We start from the raw sequence: 12,782 nt of genomic DNA on the forward strand, positions 1-12,782 counted from the left end.
TTAAGTTGGTAAGTGGTATTCCAAGGTGTGGATGTATTGTAGTTTGTTTTATTCTTTGCCCCTGGGAAGACATCAGGATTGTTTGTAGTTTGAAGCTATTATTAATAAACATATACTGAATGTATTTTACATAGATCATTGTGGGTATAATATTTTCATTCTTCTGAAATAAATACCCCAGAATATAATTGCTGGTTATATGGTAACTGCAGATTCCATTTGATCAACAGTTGCCTCTTCCACAGTGAGCGAGTGGTCTAGCTCCCCATCTTCTCCAGCACTTGTAACTGTCGCCACTGTTCACTTCAGAGCAGCCATTTTAAAGACCAGTAGCAATTTCCGTTGCTGGTGAATGGAAGTATGCAGTGAACTATCATAGGACTCTTTGTGTTAAAGAACCGGGTAGGCTTTAAGACATGAGAAACATGCCTTTCTCAAAGTTTGGTAGACATGTAAATATTATATGAAGATTGTATTTCAAAGTGTTCAAGGAAAAAAGACTGGGGAGAGCTGGCTCAGCAGCTATAAGGGCACAGTCTGCTCTTCTAGAGGACCAGAGTTCAATTCCCAGCACTCACATGACAACTCACGACCATCGATAACTCCAGCCCCAGGGGATCCAATGCCCTCTTCTAGTCTCCAAGGGAACTGCACACATGTGATACACATACATACACACAGACAAAACACTCATACACATTAAAAAGTTAAAAATAAACATTAAAATAGAAGAATCAAAGGGCTCTGACTTTGGGGATTCATTCACTTCAGAAGTTGCCCTCCCTGCTTTCTGGCCAGCCTTCACTAGAAGAGTCCTTGTATGTCGTCATTAGAAGTTAGTTTATAATCACATCTATTTCTGTGTCTGTTGGTGTATTTCAGAAAGCATTTCTGGTCTCTTGTATGCCATGAGCTATTCTGGTACCTGTTATTAGGAAACCCTGGACTCCCTGCAAGCCTCAGTCTGTAGTCTGGCACCATTAGAAAGTCCCCTTGGCCTTCAGTAGGGGACCCCTGCCATCTGTGCCCTGCTGCGTGCTTGTCAGGGGGCTGAGGCCCTATGTTGGAGATCTTGACATTGAACTCTCTTCTGGTGAGCTTCAGAAAACTGCCTGGCATTTCTCACACAATCTCTTCCCTAACCCACGGAGAGTAGTTATTGATGCTGATGGTTGGTTGGTTTGTTTGTTTGTTTGTTTGTTTGTTTTGGGCTGAGGATCAAATCCAGGGCCTTGTGCTTGCTAGGCAAGCACTCTACCACTGAGCTAAATCCCCAACCCTGATTTTAACCATTAACTAGGTCTGAGACCCACAGGAACCTGGTTGCATGGATCTGGCCAATTGTGAGTGTTGGCACTGACCTCAGGGCCAGCTGAGGGAACCACCAACCTCCCCTGGTCTCCTTACTCAGTTTCAGCAGCTCTTGACTCTGCAGAGGGCCTGATCCTGCTTCCCAGGAATCTGACTTACATAATGGCAGTTGGTCTATCCTGTCTGTGGAGTGGAAGGCTTTGCTTCCATCCCAGGACATATGTAGAGATTTAGCATAGAGGTCCTCCACACTGTGCAAGCTTGCAAAGCGTGATCCAGCATCCTTGCACATCAATTTGCTGAAACAGAAGGGTTGCTATTTAGAGCCTGGACCACATGGCACATAGTGCATTGGAAGCTTCCTGGTTCCTGCCCGCACCTGCCTGGTTCGAGTGGCCCACTCTAACAGGCTTCACCTGTCTGTCCTCCTGTCATGGCAGCGGTCGGTCTTGAGTAGTTTCTAACTAAAGTCACCCTGCTGGGCCAACACTCTCAGCGAGGAGATCAGATGCTAATATTGGTGTGTTCCCCTCAATCTGCTCCCTAGGAAGCCTGCTGCTTAGACGGGGCTCTCTCTTACTGATACATGAGAGAAGAAGTTTTATTTAAAAATCCTTAAAAGTTAGTTATTTATGCCAAGTGCTCCTTCCTGAATTGTAGCTAGAGTTTTCCTGCCTGGCCCAGTCAGGACAAATCTCTCTTACCCGCCAGTCCCACAGTCGCTCAGACCCAACCAAGTAAACACACAGAAACTTATATTGTTTACAAACTGTATGACCGTGGCAGGCTTCTTGTTATCTACTTCTTCTATCTTAAATTAACCCATTTCTGTTAGTCTATATTTTGCCACATGGCTCGTGGCTTACCAGTGTCTTTACATGTTGCTTCTCATGGCGGCAGCTGGCAGTGTCTCTCTCCAGCCTTCCTGTTCCCAGCCTCCTCCTCTTCCTTGTCCCACTTACCCTATCCTTCCTGCCTGGCTACTGGCCAATCAGCACTTTATTTATACAGAGTGATATCCACAGCACTGGCTCTCTCTAAAAACTAGAGAGAAATTGAAATTAATAATTGAGACAATAGCAAACATTCAGATGAGCTTTTATGTAATAAATGTCCATTTAGCACACTGGCTGCTTTTCCTTATGGATTCTTTAATCCTTTTAAATGGGATATTTTCACCCACAATTTAAAGATGAGAGAACTGATGTCCAGAGAGGCTCAGAGCCCAGGTCTGTGGCTGTAGTAGTGCTTGGAAGGAAGACACTTACCTCCTCCCATCAATTTTCCCAACAGAAACCTTGGCCTAGGCCTGGTGCTTCCTTATGAACATGCTATAGCATGGTTAGCAGGTCTCCAGGGATTCCAGAAGCATCTGGAAGAGCAGGTTTCAAAGCATTACCTGTGACCACCTGCAGCAGAACTCCCCCGGCTACTTGTTTGGCTGGCAGATGGGCTGAACACAGCCTCTGGGAACGGGACCAGGGAATCCACATTGTTACAAAGCTCCCCGGAGGGTCAGGTTGAGTGTTTTTGTGGATATTAGGAATGTGGGGTTATGGGTTGCCCTGAGACCAACTGTAGGGATTTGTGAGACTGCTACAGGGGATGGCAATGTGGCTTTTTTGGTTTTCTTTTGAGAACCACATAGTAAATAGCTTGGGCTTTTTAAGTCACCAGGGTTTCTGTTGGAATTACTCAAGCCCGCTGTTGCAATGCCAGAGCAGATGGACAGTCATAATGAGTAGGTGTGCCTGTGTTCTAGGAAAACTGCTTTTAAAGCAGATTGCTGTTCTGACAGAGTCGTCCTGGTTTGTGTACCTTCTACATCCCCTTCTGTGGAAGTTACATTACTCTTCCTCGAGTTATCTAGAGAGCTTGCTCATGGTGGGACCTGGCTGTGAGTCCTAGTTCTTGGGCTGCAGGGCCATTCAATGTAGCTGTGTCAGAAAGCCCCTCCTCCCCAGGCATCCAGCACAAAAAGTGACTTACTATGTTGGGCCTAGTGGTACAGGTCTATCATCCAGCTATTTTGCAGACTGAGGGAGAAGGATCCAAGTTCAAGGCCAGACTGTATTCCAAAATGGAAAATTCAAACAAACAAACAAAACCGTGCTACAGATACAGCTCAGTGATAGAGCACTTGAACACATAAGTCCCTATGTTCAATCCCCGGTACCAAAAGGAAAAAAAATAATTAAAACTGCTTATTGCAGTTGATAAACTTGATGCTTAGTGACTTCAAGCAGTGTGCTATTTCTCATTCAGACACAGCCCAGGGAGGGGTCATTCCTACTGCGACTCTTTCCTGTAGTTCTCTGAGACTGAGCCTCATCCTGTTGTTGTACCTTCTGCAGTCCTCCCAGATCTCTCCATTCCAGCTACTGAGTGAGGAAACAGACCACAGATTGCTCACAGGAAAGGCTCCTGCCTAGCTGTGGACGTTGGTGCAAACCCACCATATTCCATTGGCCAGAATGCTTCTTGCTTGGGGTTCAGAAGCTGATTTCTGAATTCTGTGAAACCCTTGCTCTCTGGAGTCTCTGTATTTCTATCCTTACTTAAATCCATTGTTCTCACTTGCTTTTCTGTAGCTGTGGTTAAAAAACAAAAAACAAAACAAACAAACAAACAAACAAAACAAACAAACACACTCTAACCACAAGCAACCTAAGGGAAGAAACAGTTTATTTCACCTTACAATTCCAGGTCAGGGTCTGTGATTGAGGGACTCAGACAGAGCAGGAACTTGAAGCAGGAACAGTAGAGAACCACTTCTTACTGGCTTGCTCATGGCCGATACTCAGCTAGCTGGCTTATACAGCCCAGGCCACCTTCTTACAATAGTGCCTCCTATAGCAGGCTGGGCCTTCCCACATCAATCATCAGTGAAGACAGTCTCTACAGGCATGGCCACTGGCTAGTCTGACTGAGTCAATTCTTCAGTTGGGGTTCCCTCTGAAGGAACTTTGGCCAGCTCAAGTGTGGTGAGCATGGCTCTGGCAGGCCTTGCCCATTCCCACTGCCTTGTTAAAAACCATCAGACTACAGTCCTAAAGCTAGCCACCAAGGTCTGTTCCCTTATTTGGCCACTTCCTCCTCCTGAGGCTGACAAGGTCCAACTATCAAAGTATTGAAGTCCAGCAATCAGAAGCCCCCTTTGCTCACCTAATTAACCTGCCCAATCAGAATTAAACACCTCATCCTAACACAGGGTTTCCCTGATTATCTTTATAAGCCGCCATTTACCTATGTGCCACGTCTGTCTCCTCTCTATCCAGAGGCTGTCCTCTGTCCCTCCAGGGCAAATACATCTGGCCCCCTTTCCCTTGTTCCCTTCCCCTTCTCCCTCATCCTCTGTCTGTCTTTGTCTCTTATTCCCTGGCTCTGTCCTTCTGGGCAGATGAATCTCCTCTGTGCTGAGAACTTGGGGGTCCTGAGCCCATACTTTTCCTTCCACCCTCTTCCCAGGTGATTGTGTTGTTAGGTTGATAATGAAAACACACCAGAACACCCATCTAGTTCTTTCCAGAACCTGCTTTCTTCCCTGAGAAAAAGCCAGTGGGAGCCGGCACGTGACTTCACTCTGATTCTGTCAGGCCCACTTTCCAGAAGCTGCAGCCTCAGGAGGGACATGGTCCACCTTCTGAATTGCTGTGGATCTCACTTTTTCCAAATAATTTTGCAGCTGTGTAAGGCAAGATCACTGTCTTCCTAGCTCTTTATCACTTCTGTCTGTCCCTTAAATCTGGGCCACATGTTATGTGATTGTGATTGTAACATCCAATGTAAGACACTTACTTTGGTGCCTCCCTTCCCACTTCTGATGCCATCCACACAGACACACGGATACCTAGGTTTCTTCATCTTGAAGCTCTGGCCTGATGCAGCAGGCCTTTGGAGTCTCCCACCCTGCTACACCAGGGAGGCTATTGCACTTCCCAGGGCATGGGTCTGCAAGTCGTCTTGACATTTTTGTCCCATCTTGTCTTGAACAGAGCTAAGATCCCATGGTCTCATCACAAGATGAAACAAATACAGTCCAACAGTGAGTCCAAGAGAACAGAGTAAGTTTGTCAATCCAGTACACACAGCTGCACCTACATGGTAGGCCAGGCCTGCCTAGATGGAGACTGAAAGGCCCATCAGGGAGGATGACAGCAGGCAGCCTGCTGTCAAGCACTGACCAGGAAGATCTGAATGATGTGTGTGCATCCCTGCATGCATGCTTATTCCATTGCCACCCGTGCCAGGCAGTGGGTGGAACAGTGGGCCAGAACAATCAAAGTTCCCTGTAGAGCTTTGGATGACCCCTGCCACTGGGAACCCGTGTATGGGCACCTGAGGAGCGAGGGATTTCTGACATGTCTACTTTGGATGCCTCTTACAGGCCAAGGTATGTGCCCCAATCCTGGTTCTCACACAAGCAAGCTCTCTGCAGAGTTCTAGAAGGGTATAATTAGAGAGAGGAAAGAGCAGCTGACAGCAGGCATCCTACAGCTGTGGCAGCCTTGATGGTTTTCATGGGGTGCTGTTGCCCATCTAAGAGACATCTAGGGAAGGTGGATACTGTAGGGTGGTGTTAATCATGGGACTGAGAGCTGCCATCTTTGCTATTTGCTTCTGGCTATTGACAAAGATAAAGAGCTGACACTATGTCCTAGCACCTTCTCAGAAGAGGGACTCAGAGCCCCTCTTCTTGCTTTTCATATTGGGCTTGTTGAGTTTAACCTGCTGCTGCTGCTGCTGCTGCTGCTGACTAAATCACGGTCCTGACTTTTGAAACCAAAGCTCGGGTTACAGTCAAGGCAGAGCATCCACCCTGCGTGGGCTTTGCCATACAAAGACCTGCCTCTGAGGGACATCTGCTGTCCACAGTAACCCAGCCTTACAGAAGAGAACCTTGGAAGCAAAATGCAGAGCAAGGACAGTGTCTTGAGGAGCATTTTCAGACCACACTCCACAAATGGGCAGAGAGGCCAGACTGGAATAAACCAGTGGGAGTTGTTTTAGTCTCTCTTAGAGATTTTGTGTGTGTGTGTGTGTTCTGAGTAAGGGGAGAAAGGATATCCATCCAAGCAGGGAGATAGCCTAGGCACCCCTTTGAAACGTCTTCATTGATAATGTCACACACTTTGAGCTAAAGGAGTGAGGCGAGAAAAGGTTAACTTTCTTGTATGAGATTAATTCAGCCATCTCTGTGAGATGGTGGAGGCAGGATACCATTAGACTCTAATCTCATTTTCTCATGCTGTCTTTCTTGGAGCCTATCAAACGGTGTCCTGGCAGAGAGTCAACTCTGGATGCTGAACATTAGAGTCAGTCTCTTTCCGAATGTGCTAGGAGGGCTGTAATTTAGAACATGTAGCTACCTTGTAAGGAAGGATGAAAAGGTACTGAGCGCACCTGTCTCTGCATGTGACAGTCCAACTAGTTTGAATAGATGAAACGTGTGATTCTTGGGGAATTTTATTTTCTGTTGCATTAGAGCTGTTTGCATGCATAGTCAAGGCAAACTTATTCAAACTGTTTGTGCTGGGGGGTTCTCTGCTGTTTCATGGTACTGTATAGAGTCCTAGGTAGACTAAGTAGCCAGTAAGGTATGTGCCTTTAGAGAGGGGAGCTATGCATGCAAGATGCAGATGCAGTAGCAATTTTCATCTTTGTTTTTCTTGCTCTTGGACCACAGCATGTGAGTTTGCTTCTCTGATTAAGCCTATTTGGGTGGGGGTAGAGGGGAGGGTGGGATGTATTAGTTGCTGCCATGTCAAAAGTGAATATACTTAGATGTCTTAGATGTTAGATTTTCGTATTTTCTATTCTGTGTGCTCTTGCGCTCTCTCTCTTTCTCTCTCTCTCTCTCTCTCTCTCTCTCTCTCTCTCTCTCTCTCATGTTAACACGTAAAAATCTTAAATTAAATGCTGGGGAAGGGGAGGGGAGCTTATGAGGATTTGGGAATTTTTGTCTCCTCCTTAAAATACAGCTTTAAATGATGCTGGTTATTTTTATGTTGCATATTTGGAACAAAGAGACTCTACTCTTTTAAGCAAAAGATAACTGCAAGATCTGGTTCAGCAGCTTTGTCCCTTGCCTCAAGTTCCTGCAGGGCTGCCATCCCTTCAGTAATACGGAATGAAATCATAACCCACCAATAGCTTTGGGAATTTCAATTGATTCCAAATGAACTAAATATTTAATTCAATCATCCTCTATACTTCTAGGGATGACTTGGACGTTTTTCTTTTGACTGAGGGCTCCATGAAAGCCTGGCTCTGCAATGGCTGCTGGGGACAGTGTCTGTTGCAAGGAGGCTCCCCTGCAGTGAGGTGCCCGGGCACTGCAAGCCTGTTCCATAGCAGCCTTTTTTTTTTTTTTCTCAGAAGGTGTGTAGCCAGATCGCTATGTATAATACTGATGAAGCATTTTTGTTCCAGCTCTGTCTCAGAAGACCTAGGCTGTAGACGTGGGGATTTCAGTAGGAAACATTATGGATCTGTGGAGCTGGTAAGTTAATGCTGTCTGTTCAGTAGTGGTACATTGATTCAGACTTAGAGGCGATTGCCAAGCTCATCAACCCCTTTTGTTGTATATTTACTATTAAACTATATGTGTGCCATGTCAAGATTTAATTGGAATCGGTAACAGCTGAAAGGTTATGGTCATTTGATCATCTTTATCTCTTTTCATTGCTACGTACTTTTAATCTTGTGTCTTCCAGTTTGTTAAAAATATATTGTGGCTTGGTATTTTTCTGTATTAAGCAGTACATAGAATTAAGTAATTTATAAATTAAGAAAGGTAGCATTTCATTTTTATGTTATCTTGTTTCTGCAACAGATCTAGTTTTAAAAGTTTAATGATTATTGACTTTCACATTCTGATTTTATCTTTGCTTTCTGGGTGTGGTACAGGAGTTAGAACATATGAGATATTTTCCTGTTAAAAGCCTATTAGTTGGACAAGATTGGTAACTGTAACAGATGATAAATGTCTAAAATGAAAATATCTAATTTTTTATAATGAGACATGAGAATTTGTGATATGGTTTTTTAGAGTGTATATTCTTCTCAAAGAGGGAAATTGAAAGCATTGGTAGACTCAGTTTTTAAAGATAGGATTGTGATTTAGTCTTCCAATTGCATGGGATTTGAACCAGTTTCAGAAAATGTTCTTATAAACTCTGCTGGTTCTTATTGACCGCAATTGAGGACCTTAATTCTACTATTCTGTTAATGAAAAAGGGAGTTGTTTCTGTCCACTAGCATAGTAGCCAGGTACCCACTGTTAGTATAAGCTGCATCGTTACAGGGTGTAGCTAGGAGAGCAGCTTACACCAGAGTTGAATACCAGTGCCTGGCCCTTGGCTGAGTATTTTGAGTATAACATAAAAGATTTGGTCTTTGTTCTTAAGGGATGAGCAGAATGAATATAGAATGAGCCTATAGAATGATTATAGAATGAATCTATAGAATGAATCTAGAATGAGAATAGCCACATCAAAGACACATCGATCGACTCAGTGCGAGTTCTATCAGTCATTGTCAACACCTAGCCCACTGACCCAGACCACTGCTTCTCCTAAGGAGCCTGGGCATGAGTATAATTCAGAATAGGAAGAGCTAAATAGAGAAAGATAACATGATAGGAGCTAAGAGAAGGGAGGAAACCACCTGCCTAGCAGGAAACCTCAAGGAGATGGCATGGAAGGCCTCATGAAGGAAGTAGGACATGGGAGGTGGTGAAGAATAGATGGCAGATGTGGGTGGAGAGCAGGATCCTTGGCAATGATGCTCCATGAAGGCAGTGGGCAAACGGCCCTGTCTAGAGGTAAGGTATTGGGGAGTAGTAACAAAGCAAAGCCAGCAGGCTTTGGTTCACATCTCCACTCCTCCACATCTGCCACCAGTCATCAGTAAAGTGGCTAGACTTCTCTGCATGCACTCTAAGTCTTCCTTGTTCCATCATTTACTGCTGACACGACTTTGAATGTCTCTTGTCCTCAGTTTTCCCATCCATAGAATAGGCACAGTCACCTTTTCTTCTGTAGCTTTGCCATGAGGATGAGATAAGACAATGGCACCCAGCACTTAGCATGTTCATGCTCACCTGCCACAGTAGTGAGGCTGAAATTCAGGATCAGAAGTAGGACTTTCATAGTCAGATGAAGACTGGACTGGGTCCAGGAAGTTCTCTGGAGCCCTGGTGAACGGTGAGAGAGGTACTTAAAGAAATCAGCATGGGTGGCACAGGTGAGCTCTACAGATTAATACCCAAATGGCCCTGGAGAGCAGCAGGTGAGCTGAGCAGACATCAGAGTCAGCAGGAAAGCTATCAGATCATAGACTGCTGGGCTACCAATGCAGCAGAGTTAACCCACAGTTTGAGTTCCTAACAAGTTCCTGGATTGCCCTTGATGTTGTGGACCCCAGACCACACCTGGAGGGCCACATTCACGAATCTGACTAGTCACCAACCATTCCCAACTTGATGAGGGAACAAACTCCTCAGTCCATTGTTCATGATTTCCCTCTGGAGCTGTGTGTGGCCTTTTAAAATATGATAAGGTAAAATTTAAGTAGGGTTGAGAGATGACTCAACAATTAAGAGCACTTGCTATTATTCCAAAGGACCCAGGTTCAAGTCCTAGAACCCATATGGAGGCTCACAGTTGTCTGTAACCCCTGTTCCAGGGGTCTGACTCCCTCTTCTGACCTCTATGGACACAGACATATATGCAGCCAAAATACTCATCCACATAAAAATAAATAAATGACTATTTTAATTAATAGTCATAATAAATAATTTTATTTTAATTAACATTTAAGTGTATTTTAAAATTCCGTGGACAATCTCACTACTTTGTAGCAAGTTTTTTCATTTCTCTTTAGCACCTCTGGTTTGTAAGGCTACAAACTTCACTTTTACATGGGTGTAATAAAATCATGCACTTAATTTTGCATTATGAATTTTCCATTTAACTGTTGTATAAATATCTTTTGTGCATGTCATCTTCAGAGTCACTGTTTGGATTTGGATGTGGCAGTCAGTCTTGGCACTGAACTGTTTTTCATAACAGTTTTCTTCCTTCTGTGAACTACATTGTGCCTCATTTTTCCATATCAAAAAACAATATCTGCACTGATGGTTGGAATGACCGAGACAGATGAAGTGAGCGGAACTCCAGCTTTGAGATCAAAGATCACTGAAATTGCCACTCCATGTTTTTTAAAGGAAGGTGATGTTTTCTCTCACCTCCGAGTAATACAATAGGTTGGTCCCTATGGCAGGCTTCATTCTAGCGCCCCCTTGGATACTGAAATCTAAGGATGTTGAAGTTCCTTACATAAAGTAGCATCTTTGCATACATCCGACACACATCCTCCATATGCATTGTCACCTCTGGGCACTCACGATACCTAATACAACATAAATGCCACAGAAACAGTAGTTATGTTCGAAAATAACAAGAAAACAGTCCACACATGTTCATTACACACACAGTTTCCCCCTAATATATTCCATGTAGTTGACTGAATCTACTGATGAGAAATGTCCATATGTTATGACTTGCTGTGATGTGTATGTTCTATGTTCATCAGGAAACAACTCTAGCTTTTCTTAACCGGTGTGATGAAGACTGTTGGGAATCACAGAACTCAGACTTCAGAGAAGGGTTCCAGGAAATTGAAAATTTAGCATAAATGTTGGCTTTAGACAGCACAGTTATAGAAGTCTTTGATCAGAACTAAGCAAGGGCATTCAAATCAGTAATGAGGGTGGCCGCAGTACTTCATTCCACAGGTACCGGTTGTACGTAAATTTCATGAGAATCTGGAAGCCTGGATCCCTGTGGACTCCCCACAGGACTCTTCAGCCTTCTCTCGACAAGTTTTGAAGCCCTACCCTGGGGCAGGCCCTGTGCTAGCTTCTCAGAGGGAGTGGAGAGATAAGTCAGTTTGTGGGCTCTCAAAGAGCTGTGGTCTAGCTTCAGAAAGCAACTGCCTCACACTTTGTGTCCTGCCCCCAGGCTGCAAACCACCTGGACCTCAGCTGTGCCCCTGGTGGTAACCAGTGCTTGTTTCCTTTCAAGAAAGCGTGTGTTTGGGCTGCGCATTCAGTCTGGCTCCACTGTGGAGTAAGTCTCACTAGAATAGTGTGACAGGACAGGAAAGCTGTCCCCTCCAATCCGCATGAGGCCTCATCCCTTCCTCTCCTCTGTCTCACTCTGCAAACCAGCCCCCTTTCTTTGAAGAGTTTTCTAGTTACATGTCTTTGAATTGCTTTCTGTGTGTGCGAGTGGCGAGCTCACCTTCACTCTTTCCACACACATAGTGGGCTATCCCAGCACCATTTGATGAAGACTGTCTTTCCTCTCTCGATAGGTCACAGAACCCTTCAAAAACATCAGTTGACTGTACGTGTGAGTTAATTGGGGGCTTTTTCTTCTATCTCATTGGTCATTATGTCTATCTTAGGACAGAGTGATATTCTAAAATATGGAGACTATGAAGTCTTTTCCTTCTTGATTGCCCTTGTGCTTCATTCTGGACTGTTAACCCATACTTTACCTTGCTCTTTCTCTCCATGCTTTGACTTGACCTCACTGCTCTCTAGAATAGCCTCAGTTTCTTCATGCCCCAGGAAGGATTTGCTACATTTGCTCTCTGCAAGGATTTCCTAGTGCTCTGCATGGCCTGAGCTTAATGCTGTCTTCTCAAAGCCTACCCCAATCCACGTTGATCCCTGCTGTTCTTTAACTTGGCAGTGTGCTTCAGTTTTCATAAATTGTTTTATTACTGAATTGGTGTTAGTGCCCCAGTCTCCCTGGATCACATAGGTTCCATCTCTTAATTCCCATCATAGTCTTCATTTCTTGAACTTGAGTTTCAAATTTCAACTAGAAAATCGTGGATTCATTCCTCTTGGGTTGGGATGTGTCAAGGTAGTGGGGTCATTTGATACAAAGTTAGCCTTCTAGAACCATTCCCTGGACAGTTTTTGGAGAGGGAAGATTATCTCTGAAGAGGACATAGAATCAGGTTAAAGAAGGACTATGGAGGTAGTGTGGTAGGCAGAGTGCTTACTGCATGCACCTCAGAACAAGTGTGGCATGTAATCCTAGCACTGGGAAACAGGGACACATGGAACCTGAATGCTCACTAGCTGGTCAGTCTAGTCAGTCGATGATCCAGATTCGTGAGAGACCCTATCTCAAAACCTGAAGTAGTAAATTGTAGAGGAAAACACCAATGTCTACCTCTGACCTCCACGCATGCACATACAGGTGCTTGGGTGCATGCACACGCACGCACGCATACACACACACACACACACACACACACACACACACACACACACACATACACACACACGCAGAATTGGAACACCTCCCCACCTCCACCTCCACCCCCATGGATCAACAACTTTCTCTCCTGCAGTGGATTGTGTAAAAGCATCTCATGAAACTTGCTGC

General features: G+C 44.6%; 1 protein-coding gene across 11 annotated transcripts in view; it reads left to right on the plus strand.

Moving 5' to 3' along the window:
- The window catches only part of Garnl3 (GTPase activating Rap/RanGAP domain like 3), a 148,730-nt gene that overhangs the window by 36,754 nt on the left and 99,194 nt on the right, over window positions 1-12,782 (plus strand). For 7 of the 11 annotated variants that reach the window (XM_036183416.1, XM_036183417.1, XM_036183419.1 and 4 more), the window contains one exon: window positions 7,744-7,813. The exons of 2 other annotated variants lie outside the window; for them this stretch is intronic. In XM_036183416.1, coding sequence (XP_036039309.1) covers window positions 7,744-7,813 — 70 coding nt within the window. Of the gene's footprint in view, window positions 1-6,532; window positions 6,702-6,832; window positions 7,001-7,743; window positions 7,814-12,782 lie in introns of those variants that run through there. 2 more of the 11 variants (XM_036183420.1, XM_036183423.1) reach the window with 2 other exon arrangements.

This window comes from Onychomys torridus, chromosome 4, assembly GCF_903995425.1.
Source record: "Onychomys torridus chromosome 4, mOncTor1.1, whole genome shotgun sequence".
NCBI lineage: Eukaryota > Metazoa > Chordata > Mammalia > Rodentia > Cricetidae > Onychomys > Onychomys torridus.